Raw genomic sequence first — 18464 nt, forward strand, 5'->3', positions numbered from 1 at the left:
TATTCTTGGACATCTCACTGTGCATCCCCCTCTATATGATTCTCTTCACCTCCTTGGCTTGAATTACCTCCCATATGTATGCTGGCTTTCAGCCACATATCTCTAGTGTAAACCTCCTCTTAGCCCCCCTTCTATATGTCCTGGTTACAAATGAAGGAAGAAAAGGATAAAGGGGAGGGATGGTCATTGGCAACAGCTCCCCTTCTGAGAGATTTCTTCTACTTTTCTCTTATGTACGTGGAACTAACACAACTTGCATTTCCAAGTGCAACTCCTAACTTATGATCTCTTGCCTGACTTCCCTGGTCCACTCTTTATGGACATCAAACAGTTCATTCACTCAAGGTCTTCTCCTTGCCTTGTAAACACTTAGCACTCTACACCCTGTCCAAGTAAGTGCTCAGTAAATGTTAATTAGTTGCCATTAGTGATTTGCTGTTCTGCATGCTAAGTAGAATCTTTCCTTGGGGATCTTCCTACTGCCTTTGTGAAATTGTTGATAGCCATAAAAATTTCACAGTTCTTCTGAGAACGCTCCACTATCTTAGACAAAGGTATTTTTCTCCCCCAAATCTATAATTATTATGGATTTATTGTCCTACAATTGTTATAGGAAGAGAGGCAGTGCTTTTTTTTTCATGTAGCTACATCATTTAACCCCTTGAAAATAGATTAATTCTAATGTAATCCAAAACTAGAGTAAGTATCTGCTGGTTTTAAAAAATATTCTAAAATATAATTTTCACAGAAGGCAAATTACAAACTCCCTGTTTGATAGCTAGTCATGTCTTTATTACAGAGATTATTAAATTGAGGGAGTTGACCAAAAACTTTGGAGCCATTCATAATCACTGACATTGTTAATAAAACATGTCAAGGTATTGTGATCTTTAAGGACTCAAGATTATATAAATACAATGCATTAATTTTCCAGCTCAGTTTTAAATTTCAGAAAATATCTGCTGAGTAGAGTAATTGCCTGATTGTCATTTATAAGCTTACACATAATCTAATTTAAAAGGACTAATTGTAGTAGAATGTTATACTTGTTTAATAATTTAAGGTGTGAGGGCAAGATCAGTTAATGCAAATGGAGAAAATTGGACATCAAACGCATTTCTTATTCTCCTTGCTCTATTAATCTGTTACCAACTGGCATAATCAGTTATCTAACTTGGTTTAATTACCATGAAGTCTACAATTTAGCTAATCAAAATTTATCATGAGTTCTTCCAACAAAGTAGAAAGCATTTTATAATTTTGTAATTATGAAAATACATGATGTTCAATGTTGTTTGTACACATGCATAAACATTACAATAGTGCAATTTCTTTGAGGGAAAAATACAGTACTATCACTTATAATCTGACCTCTGGGCTAAGTACAGTTTAAGAAAAAGATAGTCGTTTTTGAGAGCAAGAGAGCTATTGCTCGATGATTTTTTTTCTTGGATATTTAGCTTGTTTTAGCTTTGTAAGTGACATTCATACAGTCTTAAATATTATGATTTTAGAGACTGTGCAAAAATACATATAAAAGAAATTTTGTAATTACTGAGATTGTAAAAATTGGAAATAACAAGAACTATTTCTTGAAAAAAAAAACCTGAATTTTTTATTTCTCCTCAGCTCCGTAAGGCTATTATAGATCATGTGTCAGACTCCTTTTTGGATACGACAGTCCCACTTTTGGTTCTCATTGAAGCTGCCAAGAATGGCCGGGAAAAGGAAATAAAAGAATATGCTGCGATATTTCGTGAACACACCAGCAGGCTTGTAGAGGTGAGTGTGCTAGAACTGTAACTACTCTAAATCCAGGAGAATAGGGCTCTCATTCTGCATTTATACCTGAATTGGATTCAAATAAAAACTTTTGTCCACTTATAGCAAATGAAGCAGAGTTGGGCCAAAGTACTGTGAAGGTATGTATGTCAAATTGTATAAACTATCCCCCATTGGCTTGGAAAAGGAACAAGTTATTTAGAAAGAATTATGAAAATATGATCGATATATTTTCTTAATGTGTATTTTTTTCAGAGCTACACACACACATACACAAACCTGGTACACAAACCTGGTTAAACACAGGTTTTATCCTTACAAATACTTTCTTCCTATTCTAACTTAAAAGTATTAGATGCTTTCTCTCATGTCACTTTATTGTTTCTCTCCCATCTTTTCATGGTTGTTACTCCTTCAGCCTTTCAAATCATATTCAACTATGAAACATGACTATAGAACATGAATGTAGGGTTTACAGGGATAGAGAAACACAGAATAATTAAGTAGGGATAGTGGATTTGTCCATGTCCCAGTAGAGGAAAGAGGAGATGATAAAACTGTAATTTCCTCCTGCTTGGAAACTGGAAACATGGAAATGCCCCATGATTTGGGGGGCAGGGGGGCATATTGCTGAAGGAGCTATGAAGTGCTGGGCGATTCCTAGAAGACAGGTAGTGGAATTTACTGTCTTATGGACGTCAATAATACAACCACGGTATAAGAGAAAGCCTGAATGGAAGAATTCCTAACCCCAGTAAAGTGACAGTACTTGCAAGTCCAGGAAACACTGGAAGGAAGGAAAAAATGTGGTTGACCAGATCCTTGTACTAGAGCGATACACTGCTGGTACCCATCAGTGTGACTCTATCAGTTGTTTATGCCTTGTGTCAGTACTCATTGTCAGTGCTATGTGCTATGCTGATTATTAAATGTTTTGACTGCCACACCTTCCTATATAGGCCATGAATTCTGTGATGAAATATGTGTTTGGGGGCCCAAATTGCTTGTAAAACTTGTGTTAGAAATAGTCCCCACTTGATTAAGAAACGTTGTATAGTAAACATCTATACAATGTTTACTAAAGTAGAGGGCTTTTCCAACATCTTTAATGTGGATCAACTGGGAAGGAAGTTTCCGATGTAGCTAGCACTTCCACTGGGTCCCAATCTTCACATCTAGAAAATAAGAGTGGATAGATAGATGATTACTAAGATAATTTCAGCCCTAAAACTGCCCCACCTACGACTTTGAAATCTTTGAACTTGCCAAGAACTCTGTGAGACAGGGCAGCTGATGTAATTCCCATTGGCCTTACATGGAAATAAAAATACGAAACCTAAAACAAGCTAATGAGAGTCGAAGCTGATTTCCAGGTTTACTGTGTTTAACTAATTCATTCAACTATTTATTACTTATCTAGTTTTATTTATTCCTTCTTGTACTCATTCCTCAAATATTTACTAACTATTCCCAAAGGAAAATGTTAAAAATTAAAAGAGAGCAAAACAGAGGAGCAGGTCATTAAAGGCACCTAACTAAGTATGGCTCCTAAATATCATAAATCTTTTGTCTAGAAATATGTTTTCTAAGCTGAAGGAACACCAAATTATGAGAATAACTTTTTGGTGAAAAATTCTGAAAGTAAAAGTTGGTTTGTGCTAATAACGTTGGATCCTTATTCCTATTTTTCAGTTTAGTTTCTAATGAAATATAAATCTCATGAGGTGCTCAATAAAGGACACCTTGATCCCATGATTTTGGGAAAAAAGTTCTATTTCTCCTCTTGGAGATTTTACGTATCTGAAAAATCCAGATATAAAGAAATCTCTTTAAGTCAGCATTTCCCCAAATCAATTTATCTAAACTACTCTTTCTTTCATGATGCTTATTAGTAAGGCACTGCCTTCCAGAAACACTTGAGAATACTACCTTATTTTATTACCAAATGATAGTTTTTTACTATGTAGATAGAGCTCTAAGAATCTCTTTTAAATGTTTAAGGATTTTGAAAATTCTGTAGTTCATGTGAATATGAAACAATAACAGATTTTGGAATTTTGAGCTACTAGGGGACTGAGAATGGGTCTTATTCAACTCTTGGTTCCCTTAACACATTATAATGAGATTATGCTGGCTTTGGAGTCTTCCAGTTCTTACTCTGATATTACTTAGAAACTTGTCTTCAGTTCCAGTAAGCTTTTACTAGTTAACAAACCATCCCCAAACTTAGTGCTTAGAATAATCATTTATTATTCTCTTACTGATCTGCAGGTTGACTGAGCAGAGCTGGGCAGTCCTCATGTAGGGTCTCTTTCATGTGGTGGTTGTCAAATATTGGCTGGGGATGGAACCCTTCAAAGGTTTGATTGGCTAGACAAGCAAGATGGTACATTCACATGATTGAAAGTGCATGCTAGCTGTCAGCTGGGAGCTTAGCTGTGGTTGTCAACTGGAGCACCAGCCAGTAAATACATGGCCTTTCCATGTGGCTTCAGCTTCTCAGAGCGTAGTTTCTGAGTTCTGAGATGAGAAGTCCCAAGAGCAAGCCAGAAACAGGAAGTAGAGCTGACATTCTCTTAAGGCCTGGGCCCAGCAATTGGCAGAGTACAGCTTCCACTGTACTTTAGTGATCAAAGCCATCACAGAGCCTGCCCAAACACAAGGAGGGAAGAGGCGGCATGAGACTCCATGTCTCACTGGAAGGAGCAGCAGAGTATTTGCGACCACCTTTAATTTACATGTCTCTTCTTAGGGCTTCATTTGCTTTAGCTGTAAAGTGAAGGTTAAACAAGATAATGTCTAAGGTCACTACCAGTTTCTAAAATTGTAAGATCTGAGAAATACTTTTTACAGTTGAGAGACTCCTAGCTCTCTAAGAGATATAGACATAGGAGAAAATGAAAATGGTTTTTAAGTATACTGCTCAAACACTAGGTTGTTTATATGTATCAAGAAGGAAAAAAAAGAGGGCTGCGTTTATCTCCCAGGAAAATTCTTTTTTGAAAGGAGCTGTCTAACCAAAGCAAGAGAGCAAATCATCATTAATTTACTACAAACATTGAGATAGAAGTGTCTGGGGCAGAGTCTGAGGAAATAAGAGAACTAAAATATATCAGTTTCAGAGGACATTGTGAGTTCCCTTTGTATGGATTGGTTACCAGTCCTCCACATCCCTTTTCCTTACCACCCCCCTACACAGACAAGTGTATATACCCATCTTATTCCCAAGCTGGGTTATTTGACATAGCAGGGCAGATTCGATACTAAATGACTTCAAGAAAAAGCTATTTTCAATGTGTTTGGGTTTTGATACCTCAACTATGTTTGTCAGAGAAATTTAAAATCTAAAAGTGAACTTGTTGAAGTAAGACGTAAGTGGGGGGAAAAAAAGTCTATTTTTAAAGAATTCCTATCAGATCTTTGAAGAAAAATCCATGCTGTTAAAGGAATGCTTTAGATAATGGTTAACTTGTAACTTTTACGAAAGGGTTAGTAAAAAGTAGAACTGAACACAAAGCAAAAACACAAAGCCTTAAGAAATTCTGTGAGTAATAATTAGAAAACAAAAAGGATTTGGAGTATTGGTGGAAGAAATGAGAATGAGGAAAAAAGTGGCCAATAAATCGGGCCTGAACATTCCCATTCTCTAGTGAAGTCATGTCTTATTTTATTACCATGTAGTAAATTTAACATAAAGTGACCATGGGTGAAATGATGGTTATAAAACCCTGGGCAGTACCAATAACTGGAGAACTTAGATCCTTGTGGCTAATTTTATTTTACTTACGTTGAATTAAGTAACTGTTATGCAAAGCTTTTCCTACTTTGTACATCCAAGTTAGTCTGTGTTTTTGGGTCCACCTAGGCACAATAAGAAGGAGACGCAGGAGCAGAGGTTGGCATTTTAAAAATTAAGCTCACATAGTGATTAGCAATTAATGACTAATGTGCTTATTGAATTGTGCTCCCCAGTATTTTGATGTTGCACTGATGGTGTCTTAGGGCACCATTAACTCTACTGGTTTCCACTAATAATACCTATTAAACAAGAAGTTTAAAATATTAATTTTATCTTAAAAAGAAAAATATTCAGTAATTCTAGAGGGTAAGGATTTTATTTTTTATCACTTTAAGCTTCCTCTAATAGCAAAGTCTATAAGCTAGTTCTCAATAGATCCATCTTAAATGAAGAAACACATTCATAACACTAGCTCAGTTTTCTTCCTCTCTAAAAAGTTGACTCTGAGGATTCCAGTAACTGGACTTGACACGTATGCCTGATCCCAATTATTTGAGTACCTCCCTACTCTGTTGTACAAAGATACTTTAAAATAATACTACACAATGATATTAGCAAATGGCTTTGCCATTAGTTATCAAAAGCAGACAGACACTATAAACCCTGCTCCAGATCTCCTTCAGAAGGAGTTTGTGACAATTTGATAACATCTTTAAAGAACTTGGCCCACTTCAGAGATAAAGTTTGTAGCTTTAACGTGGTAATGTAACTATTATTCAGAAGAATGCCATTATATATTCAATAAAGACATTGTTTTTTATAATGCCTATTATTTAATATTTCTCTAAAATTAATTTTTACAAACTCCACTATTATTTCTGAATCATATTACAGTTTGTTCTCAGCAAGTCAATTCATGCTGAACACTACAGTTGCTACCAATTAAATGATAAAATCTCCTGTTTATTCCATGGATTTTATCATATTAATTATTATTAAGCATGCCAGTGTTAATGATCAAGACCTGAAAATTTCCTGTGGATTAGTGAAGTTTCTCTATGTGAAAAGCCAGCTTTGTCAGTGCTTTGACTTATTCATCAAAAATTCATCTGTCTTGATGTACCTTATTTTAGTAAGTTTCATGGGAGCCTTTCATCAAAAAGGAAAAAGTGGGTGGACATTTAATTATAATACTTCCCTCCAACCTACAAAGCTGATTGTTCCCACTCACAAAATGGCAAGCCAGATTTAGCAAAGCCCCAGTGCCAAGAGAGAAGACTTTAGAGGGGGACTCTTGCTGTTTGCAAGAAGTGCTCATTGCTCTCAGCTCTGCTAATATCGTTGCGTTTTGACAGAATGCTGTTCAAATGTCACGCATTGCTTTAATTGATCATCTGTTATCAAATAAGGATATGTTTGGTTATAAATAAATCAAGCTTTTAGAGACCCATCCCATTCTTCCTTCTTTCTCGCCCTCGACAAGAAAAAAAATGGAAAAAAAAAAAGAACAAACCCATATTTACGCTTGTACACAAACCAACAACTGTTCTACACAAACCAACAACTGTTCTCAGTGAGCATCTTGGCAGCTCTCCTCTTTTGCTGGGGAAAGGATATTATAGCTAAGTCAAAAATGGTTTTGCTTATATAGAATAGAGCACACAGGTGTGACTGCCCACTCCCTGGATTAGAAACTGCTCAGCATTTTAATCTTCTTTTAGTTAAAAGACATGACGAACATGATTCTTCAAAGCCTAGCGTGAAAGCACGGTGAGTGACCTTTCCATGTTTTAGAGGTTTCTTTATAAATTTTCTATTCATGGTCTTTGGAATACAGGGAAAGTTTAGTGATACAATTATAGACAAGTCAGAGACTTTTCATAGTCAAGTGTAGGTATTTTTGAATGGAATATTAGTATTTTGGAATTAAGAAGAGAAAGAAAACTATATGGGATTAGAGTAGTTTGGAAATTCAGCATGAAGTAAGCAATGTTTACATTAAACCTTGAAAACTAGGTGGAGTTGGATATGAAAAACTAGAACTCTAAGTGGAGATAACAGCATGAATAAAGAATAAAATGAAATCTAGATTTAAACTGGCTGGAGCATGAAGTGGGATAGCAGTACTTGATGAAGAGCCTTGAATATTTGAATGCCAGGGTGAAGAAGTTAGATTTCATCTTATAGAACTGGATCCAGTAATGGATTTGAGAGCAGCAGTTGCTTCTCAGCAGGGAAGGATCTCAAGGGAAGTCATATTGTGTGGTGGCTATTTTGCATCCGAACATAAACACTTCTAACCCCCCATAATTGATTAGAATCTCATGAACATAAACTGGCATTTAAAAATGACTGGATTTAAAACCTATTTATTATCCTACAATAAATAAAAGAAAACTAGTTTTAATAATGAAATTGGAGCAGGAAACAAGTGTCCCAGGACTTAATGGTACTAGATTGATGTTATACAATAGAAATAGAAGGCAGGCCACACACATAATTTTAAATTTTCTAGTAGCCATACTAAAAGTAAAAATAAACAGGTGAACTAATTTTAATATGTTTTATTTAATCTAGTATACTCCAAATATTATCATTTTGACATGTAATCAATATAAAAACAATTAATGAGATGTCTTACATTTTTTGGTACTAAGTCTTAGAAATCTGGTATAGATTTTATACTTACAGCCTATTTTAATCTAGACTAGCCACATTTTAAGGGCATAATAGCCACAAGTGGCTCATGGCTATGTTTTAGATAGTGCAGTTCTAGACAGGTGATTGGCAAGTTGAGGACAGGAGTGTATTCATTCATTCATACAGTCATTCATTTAACAAACATGTCTTCAGTGCCTACTATGTGCCATGTACTGTGCTGGACTCTGGGACTCTAGAGCCTTTGTTTTTGTTTCTCTGGCCTGATATACAGTAAGCACAACATTCAATAAATCATTGTTGAACGAACTAGTATAAGAAATGAAGTAGAATCCTATAGATCGTAAAAATGGTAACACTGTGACTTACTGAGTAAAGTGTGAAATATGGAGACTTTCTTGATGTTCTTGGGAAAGTGACTTAGTATCTTTTGTATCTGTCCTGTAAAAGACATACCACATTGTGAAGTAAAGATAACAGTAAGATAAGGTTGACACATTAAAATACCAAGTGCAGGGCTTCCCTGGTGGCGCAGTGGTTGGGAGTCCGCCTGCCGATGCGGGGGACACGAGTTCGTGCCCCAGACCGGGAAGATCCCACATGCCACGGAGCGGCTGGGCCCGTGAGCCACGGCCGCTGAGCCTGCATGTCTGGAGCCTGTGCTCCGCAACAGGAGAGGCCACAACAGTGAGAGGCCTGTGTACTGCAGAAAAAAAAAAAACCAAGTGCCATGTGACATGGACATCATTGTTCAGTGAATATTAGTCTTCATCCCTTTCCTCTCTTTAACATGTGTTTTTTTTTTTTTTTTTCAATCTGGAAAGAGGTTACTTGAATCTCCAGTACCCCTGATAAGCAATGAAAATTTCCTCTTAAAAAATTCATTGTCAAATATACTGTAGTTGTTGGACCTTTGTATGCAACTTCCAAATACAGATAAAAGTGTTTTTCAGGAACATTAACAGGCAATAAAACGGCACGTGCAAAAAAATCTCCTGCTGAAATTGTGTACCCAACGTTTTGATATGTAATTAATTAACGTGTAAAACTTCTCTGAAACTGAAAACTTCCCCATATTATGCTTCATGATGGTATTTGACCAAAAGTTAACAAGCAAACATGCTGACAGTTACTGATGAATAATCCCAGGCCTAGAAGCCAAACTTTTTTTTTTAAATCACCAGTCTGATTATGCAAGTTGGAGCTAATCTATTTCTTTTAATCAATTCACTATTTCACTCAATTAAAAACAAATATAGCGAGTCCCTGCAATGTGATCTATAGACCTCATTTATACAGAGCCCTACTGTTTAGAACTGGTTTCATTTTTGTCTTTTGTGTCTTAAAACATATGAGTTCTACTCCCCTGCTTAGGTGACTTTAGCAAATTACTCAGCCTCTGTGGAATTCAATTTAATGATCTGTAAATGGAAAGTAAAGGATTAAATAATCTTCTCTCTTCCTGACATTCAAAATTCTAGAAACTAAAGAGAAGACTTCTTTTATTTGTTTTATATCTGTAGATAACTTGGGTGAAGGAGGCTGGTTAAATAAAAGTATTGGAAGAGTGGTTATTTTATGGATTTCATAGCATAAAAGTAACTTTTTTTTAGTAATAAGAGAAAAACAAGGGAAGAAAATATAGGAAAATAAATAAAAGATTTAGTAATCTGTACCAGCATTATACAAAGCGCTTTATACTCATTACCTCATATCATCAATGCTCAAAATGTGATCGAGAAAAATATTTTTATTACATTTTGCTGAGAAGGAAACCCTGGCTGAGAGAAATGAAGCAACTAGCCTAATGTCACACATCTAATAAATGACAGAGTAGGGAATCAACTTGTTTCTATCAATGGCAGAAATTAAAGGAATAGAGGAAGCCCAATAAACCTAAAAATGGAAAGTGAGCCCAAGTTTTACTTGTTTCATTCCATGATGGAGAGAGGAAAAACCTTTCTGAATGCTTTTAGACAAGAGACCTGCTATTAGGTAGATCAAGCTGCAAAAGTTCCAAGAGTGGATTTCATTTTTTTCTATGAATCTCTGATCTTATTCCACCTTCCTTAGCTAGAGAAGCAGAAAGTCAGAAGCACACATTTATGCCCTTGAAATCCTTCTGCATTTGGTCATTCTTCATAACTCTTGGGTAACTGCATAGCTAATGCTTAGTGGTTAGTCCAGGATATAAGACCTAAGTGAGATCAGGCATCATCTTCTGATGAAATAGTACAAATAGTCCATTTTTAAGGTGATTGTTTGGAACTTGAAATATATTTTGCCTTATAATCAGTGTTATTTATACTATTTAGCTCTCTTAGTTAGTCCACAAAGGCCTATTAAATTAAAAATTGCAGAGCATTTTATTAGAAGTATTCTTCCTAACCTAAAATGCATTTAGGGGTCCCCCTTCACTCATTCCCTTTTAACCTTGTGTGCAGAGCATCCCTAAGGTAGGGGCAGAAAATTCAAATGTTTACAGTAGGGGACAAACAAGTAATGAATGTAAATGCTCCATAGGATGGGCCTCTGATGAAATGGAGAACATAAACTGAGTTTAAAGGATTGACCTCAACTTATCTTTGGTCAATTATTGCTGTGTATGAAAGCAGGCCCTGTGTTCTCAGGCATTACAATTTCTTAAAAGAACTCATAAATATAGATTTTAATGTAAAAATCATTTGATTTCTAGGTGTAGACCACTAAATCAGTTTAAAACAAAATAAAAACAAAACCACAATTTCATCATTTGTACCAATACATAATGCCAAGTACCACTAGTTTTTTCAGTCTCTGCTCTGAGGTCAAGTTACAAAAGACAAGCTTCCCCAAGATGAATTTTTGAAGGAGCTGTAGATAAGATCTGGAGGATGTCCTGATAGTAAGAATCAGGTATTGAAGCTAGCTATGGAAGGGAGGTTGGTTTGGGTAAGTGGGTTCCTTCCAATTTTCTTTCCTGTAGTGGTTAACTTTGAAATAGGAGGTGAATTGCAAAGGGTTAAGAACCCAGAGAAGATCAGCTATTTCCTCTTATCTCCTCTGCTGCTTGGAAGCAATTCTAGGGTAGGAATGGGGAGAGAGAAAGGGGCATCTTGCTAAAGGATATTTCATATATATGTTAGACCCAGTTAAAGCTATAGCTGTGTATGTTCAGAAGATTCCTTTCGTGAGAAATCAATTACACTTGGAACTTTCTGCAAAATGGAAGTGTTACATTTGATACTTTAAAAAAAAATGCTCTCATTAGTGACAAAGTCAAATTTATTCTGCATTCCTTTGATCACTTTGTCTAAAGTATAAGGAGCATGAAAAGAGACTTGGGTTTTCTAAATCATTCTTTGACATTTTTGTGAAATTATTCATGGTGTGCCAAAATAAAAGCAGAACATCCTTAGAGGGTTTGACTTTTGTGCTTTGAATCAGTCTGATAAATGACTGCTACAAATTCCCTTTGTCCTCCCCATATCTTTCTTTCAGTTTAACTCTCCCTCTCACTCTTTCACTCCAACTGTTGGTATAGTCAAATTATTACTCGAAGTGTCAAAGGAGAACATCTAGTTGCTTTAATTTTCCTTTGCTAGCAACATGATGTCTAAAGAGTTTGCATTATATTTGCAAAAAGCCACCTATTCCTCAAATAAATATTTTTTTTACAACTTTATTGGAGTATAATTGCTTCACAATGGTGTGTTAGTTTCTGCTTTATAACAAAGTGAATCAGTTATACATATACATCTGTTCCCATATCCCTTCCCTCTTGCGTCTCCCTCCCTCCCACCCTACCTATCCCACCCCTCCAGGCAGTCACAAAGCACCGATCTGATCTCCCTCTGCTATGCGGCTGCTTCCCACCAGCTATCCACCTTACATCAAATAAATATTTTTTTAAGACAGGAGCTGTACTGGTGCTGGGGATTCAATCACAGACAGAGAAAAGATAGACTCTTCCCTATTGGAGCTTACCATCTAAGAGAAAGTAAAGAAAAGTAAATTGCAATTGTGTTTGGATGTGATAAATGATGTTAGGGATGAACTACTGAGTCCTATTGGGGACATTTGTGGTTATTGGCTTGGTTTAGGATAAAAATATTACAATTTTGAGGAATTTGCTTAAAGCTGTAAATTTAAAAGGGCTGTTGGTTTAAAAGTCGAATTAGGCAAAGGAGAAGGGGAAAGAGGGCTATTTTAGAGACAGAAGGACTGGCACATTTAATGTGCCAGAAATGAAGAGTACAGATTTCTCATATGGTACAGACAGTTACATGATACATGCATGTTTAACTTTATGAGAAACTGTCAATTTTTTTTTCCTAAATGGCTAGACTACTTTGCATTCCCTCAAGCCATGTATATGTGCTCCAGTTGCTCCATATCCTTGCCAGTACTAGGTACTATCAAAGGTTTTGTTTTTACCATTCTAATGTATGTAGTATTATATTATTATGCTTTTAATTTGCCTTTCCCTAATTACTAATGATGTTGAATATCTTTTTTATGACAAAATTATCAAGATATAATTCATATACCATACAGTTCACCTATGTAAAGTATACATTTCAGTGATTTTAGAATGTTCAGAGAGTTGTGCAACCATCACAATTATTTTTAAAGCATTTTATCTCACCTAAACTAGGCAATCACTAATTTACTTTCTGTCTCTATAGATTTGCCTATTCTGGATGTTACATGTAAATGGAATCATACGTCATGTGGTCTTTTGTGACTGGCTTCTTTCACTTAGCATAATGTTTTCAAGGTTCATCATGTGTAGCATATATCAGTACTTCATTCTTTTTATGGCTAATTCTGTGTATGGGTATATCACGTTTTAGTTATCCATTCGTAAGTTGATGGGCGTCTGGGCTGTTTCCATTTTTTGGCTATTATTAATAATTCTGATGAACATTTTTATACAGGTTTTTGTGTGGGTATATGTTTTTATTTCTCTTGGGTATATACCTAACAGTGGAATTCCTGGGTCATATGATAACCCTATATTAAACATTTGAGAAAATGCGGGACTCTTTTCGGATGGTACCAAGCTGTACCATTTTACATTCCCACCAGCAATGTGTGAGCATTTCAGTTCTCCTCTTCCTTGTCAACACTTGTTATTATTTGCCTTTGATTATATTCATTCTACTGGATACATCTCATTGTGGCTTTGATTTGCATTTCCCTGATGGCTAACTATGTTGTACATAATTTCATGTGCTTTTTGCCTACTTGTATATCTTTTCTAGATAAATATTAGTTTAGATCATTTTTTTAATTTTAAAAAAATTTTATTTATTTTTGGCTGCATTGGGTCTTCCTTGCTGCACGCGGGCTTTCTCTAGTTGTGGCGAGCAGTGGCTGCTCTTCGTTGTGGTGCGTGGGCTTTTCATTGCAGTGGCTTCTCTAGTTGCGGAGCATGGGCTCTAGGTGCACAGGCTTCAGTAGTTGTGGCTCACGGGCTCTAGAGCACAGGCTCAGTAGTTGTGACACATGGGCTTAGTTGTTCCGCAGCATGTGGGATCTTCCCGGACCAGGTCTCGAACCTGTGTCCCCCACATTGGCAGGCGGATACTTAACCACTGTGCCACCAGGGAAGCCCTAGTTTAAATCTTTGATTCATTTTACAAATTGGATTGTTTGTCTTTTTATTATCAAGATATAATAGTTCTTTATATATTTTAGAGGCAAGTCTCTTTCAGATAAGTGATTTGCAAAATTTCCTCCCATTTTGTGTGTTGTCCTTTCATTTCTTGATGGTATCCTTTGAAGCACAAAAGTTTTAAATATTGATGAAGTGCTATTTACCTCTTTTTTCTTTTGTTCCTTGTGCTTTTGGTTTCATATCTAAGAAACCATTGAATAATCAAGAGTTATGGAGATTTACTCTTACGTTTTCTTCTAAGAGTTTTATACTTTTAGCTCTTACATTTAGGTCTTTGATCAGGTTTGAGTTAGCTTTTGTTTATGGTGTTACATATTCAAGAAGAATCTAGTTTTATTATTTTTCATGCGATATCCATTAGTCCCAGCACCATTTGTTGAAAAGGCTACTATTTTCCAATTGAACCCTCTAAATCAGTAGACTGTAAATTTGAGTGTTTATTTCTTGACTCAGTTCTATTCCATTGATCTATATGTCTATTATTATGTCAGTACCACTTGTCATGATCACTATAGCTTTGTTATAAGTTTTAAAGTCAGAAAATGTGAATCCTCCTCCAACTTTGTTCTTCTTTTTCAAGATAGTTTTGGCTATAATGAGTCCCTTGAATTTCCATATGAATTTTAGGATAAGTATGTCATTTCTGAGAAAAAAATCTGGAATTTTGATAGGGATTGTGTTGAATCTATAGATCAATTTGGAGAATATTTCCATTTTAACAGTGTTAAGCTTCTGATTCACAAATATGAAATGTCTTTCCATTTATTTAGAACTGCTTTAATTTATTTCAACATTTTGTGGTTTTCAGTGTATAAGTTTGCACTTCTTTTCTTAATTCCTGACATTTTATTCTTCCTGATGCTATTGTAAATGTTATTGTTTCTTGTTTTCATTTTTAGGTTCTTTTCTGCAGTATATGGAAATGCAATTTTTTTGTATATTGATCTTGTATCCTGCAACTTGCTGACTTTATTAGTTTTAATAGTTTGCATATGTTTGTGTATACTGCTTAATATTTTCTATATATAAGATCATGTCATCTGAGAATATAATTATATGTCTTCATTTCAAATATGGATGGCTTTAATTTCACTTTCATGCAGAATTCCCCGAGCATTTCTGTATGCTTTTTTCCATTTGTATATCTTCTTTAGGGAAGTGCCTATTCAAACATTTTACCTATTTTTTAATTGAGTTGTTTATTTACTTATTTTTGTATTGTTTAAATGTGTTTTATATATTTTGAATACAAGTCCTTCATTTATGTAACTCATAAGTGTTTTCTGTTATATCTGTGGCTTGTCTTGTTAATATCTTCATAGTATCTTCTTAGGGCAGAAATTTAAAATTCGAATGAAGTCAAAATTATCGATATTAGTAAATATGGATCACGCTTTTGTGTCTTATATAATAAACTTTTGCTTAACCCAGAGTTACAAATATTTTCTCGTATGTTTTCTTCTAGAAGTTTTATACTGTTTAGTTTTTACCCTTGAGTTTTTATTCCATTTTGAGTTAATTTTTCTATATGGTGCAAGGTAGGGGTAAATGTTTGTTTATGTGTGTATGTATTTATTGCATATGGATGTCCAGTTGTTTCAGCATCATTTCTACATTGAATCATGTTTGTACTTTTGTTAAATATCAATTAACCTATATTGTGGGTTTATCTGGTTTATCCATTCTATTCCATTGCTCTATGTGTCTACCTTTCACCAATACCACAAAGTCTTTAAAACTGTAGCCTTGGACTTCCCTGGTGGGGCAGTGGTTGAGAGTCCGCCTGCCGATGCAGGGGACATGGGTTCATGCTCCGGTCTGGGAAGATCCCATGTGCCGCAGAGCGGCTGGGCCCGTGAGCCATGGCTGCTGAGCCCGCACGTCTGGAGCCTGTGCTCTGCAATGGGAGAGGCCACAGCAGTGAGAGGCCCACATACTGCAAAAAACCAAAAAAAACAAACAACAACAAAAAACCTGTAGCCTTATAGTAAGCCTTGAAATCAGGTGTTGTGAGTCCTCTAATACTGTTCTTTTTAAAAATTGTTTCAGCTACTTTAATTCCTTTGTCTTACTGTGTAAAATTTACTGTGTAAAATTTGGTACAATCCCTTCAATACCTACAAAAGTGTTGCTGGGATTAAGATTGCAATTGCATGAATCTATAGATCAGATCTATAGATCAGTATACAAGGAATTGACATCTTGATAATTTTCAGTCCTCCAATTCTTGAACATGATATATCTCTCTAATTGTTTACACTATCTTTGAGTTTTTTCATCAGTATTTTGTAGTTTCCAGCATCCAAACATTTTTAGTTACTAAATATTTAAATAATAAAGCAAATTTAACTTATTTCTTACATTAAACAAATCCATTTTAAGATTTTCTACTTACTTTGTTAATTTATGGGGCAGGGGGGTTGGTGTATATTTTGTGTGAATGCCAGGAAACTTGCCTATTAATTAGCTGGCCTTATATGGAGACTAATGTAAGTAAAATGTTTGGTGCTGCTTTTAATACTAAAACTTGTAAGAATCCTAGAAGGCACTAAAGACTAATCTAGTGGGAAAGAACATAGAATCAGACAAACAAATCCTGACTTCAATATTGTGTGAACTTGAGCAACTTATTTAGCCTCTCTGGGCTTCAAATCTCTCCTTAGCAAGATGGATATAATAGCATACTTATTCATAAAGATTTTGTGAGAATTAAATGAAGTAGTGCAAGTAAAGCCTTTATGAAAATATCTGACAATGCAGTAATGTTGCAATAAACATTAGCCTAAAAAAATCTCAGGGAATAAATGTGCAAATAAAACTGTTTTTGTTGACAGATGACAAAATTGTCTATGTAGAAAATCTGAAATAATGGACAAAAATCTCCTGGAACTAATAAGTGATTATAAGAAGGTTGATTATAACAAAGTTAACATACAAAATTTAATCACTTTTCTATAGCCAGCAATGACCAAGTAGATTTGGAAATTAAAAACACATTATCATCACCTAGGAGCACCTAAATATATAAAGCAAATATTAACAGACCTGAAGGGAGAAATAGACAGCAGTACAATAATAGGAGGGGACCTCCCCAGTGGATAGATCATCTAGACAGAAAATCAATAAGGAATCATTAGACTTAAACTACACATTAGGCAAGATCTATCTAACATATATGCAGAAAATTCCATCTAATAGCAGCAGAATTCACATTCTTCTCCAACCTGCATGGAACATCCTCCAGGATAGATCATATATTAGGCACAAAACAAGTCTCAATAAATTTAAGAAGACTGAAATTATATCAGGCATCTTTTCTGACCATAAGGGTTTGAAACTAGAAATTAATTATAGGGAGAAAACTGGAAAATTTACAAAAATGTATACAAATTTAACAAAAAGAATAAACAACATTCTTCTGAACAACCAGCGAGTCAGAGAAGAAATCAAAAGATAAATAAACACATATCAAGACAAATGAAAACAGAAATATAATATACCAAAATTTATGGGATGTAGAAAAAGCAGTTCTAAAAGGGAAGTATAAAGCAATAAAGTATAAAGTAAGAGACAAGAAGGATCTCAAAAAAACAACCTAACTTTACATCTCACGTAACTAGAAAAAGAATAACAAACTAAGTCCAAAGTTAGCAGAAGGAAAGAAATAACCAAAGATCACAGTAGAAATAAATGAAAGCGAGACTATGAAAAGAATAGAAAAGATCAAAGAAACTAAGAGCTGTTTCTTTAAAAGATAAACAAAATAGACACATCCTTAGCTAGACTCACCAAGAAAAAAGTGTGGACTCAAATACATAAAATTATAAATGAAAGAAGAGACATTACAACTGATACCACACATATACAAAGAATTGTAAGAGACTCCTATGAACAATTATATGCCAAAAATTGGACAACCTAGAAGAATAGATATATTCTAGAAAGATACAACCTACCAAGACCAAATCATGAAGAAATAAGGTGATTGAATCAGTATCAAAAACCTCCCCAAAAGAAAAATTCAGTACCAGATAGCTTCACTGGTGAATTCTACCAAATATTTAAAGAAGAATTAATACTTATCCTTCTTACACTCTTCCAAAAAATAAAGGAAAAGAACATTCATTTTATGAGGCCAGCATTACCCTGATACCAAAGCCAGACAAAGACACTATTAGAAAAAAAAAATTACAGGCTAATATCCCTGATGAATTTTTGAGAACAAAAATTCTCAAGAAAATATTAACAAACCTAACTCAACAGTACAGTGATAGGATTGTACATTATGATTAAGTGGGATTTATTTAAGGATTGCAAGGATGGTTCAGCATCTACAAATCCATCAGTGTGTTACACCACATTAATGAAAGGGATAAAAATCATGATCATCTCAGTAGATGCAAAAAAAGCATTTGACAAAATTCAACATTACTTAATCATAAAACCTCTCAACAAACTGCTGTAGAGGGAACATACTTCCCCATAATAAAGGCTATATATGATAGGCCCACAGTGGTGAAACACTGAAAGCTTTTTCCTCTAAGACCAGGAACAAGACAAGAATGCCCACTTCTGCCATGTTTCTTCAACATAGTACTGGAAGTTCTACCCAGAGCAGTCAGG

The 18464-nt window shown here is 35.0% G+C and overlaps 1 protein-coding gene across 1 annotated transcript in view; it reads left to right on the plus strand.

Annotated features, from left to right (window-relative positions):
- Positions 1 to 18464, plus strand: part of CTNNA3 (catenin alpha 3) — a 1660471-nt gene that overhangs the window by 914880 nt on the left and 727127 nt on the right. Inside the window, exon 9 of the mRNA XM_081238023.1 lies at positions 1630 to 1782. Within this exon, the coding sequence (XP_081094149.1) occupies positions 1630 to 1782 (153 nt within the window). The remainder of the gene's footprint in view (positions 1 to 1629; positions 1783 to 18464) is intronic.

Source organism: Mesoplodon bidens (assembly GCF_964165515.1).
Source record: "Mesoplodon bidens genome assembly, chromosome: 1".
Taxonomy (NCBI): Eukaryota; Metazoa; Chordata; class Mammalia; order Artiodactyla; family Ziphiidae; genus Mesoplodon; species Mesoplodon bidens.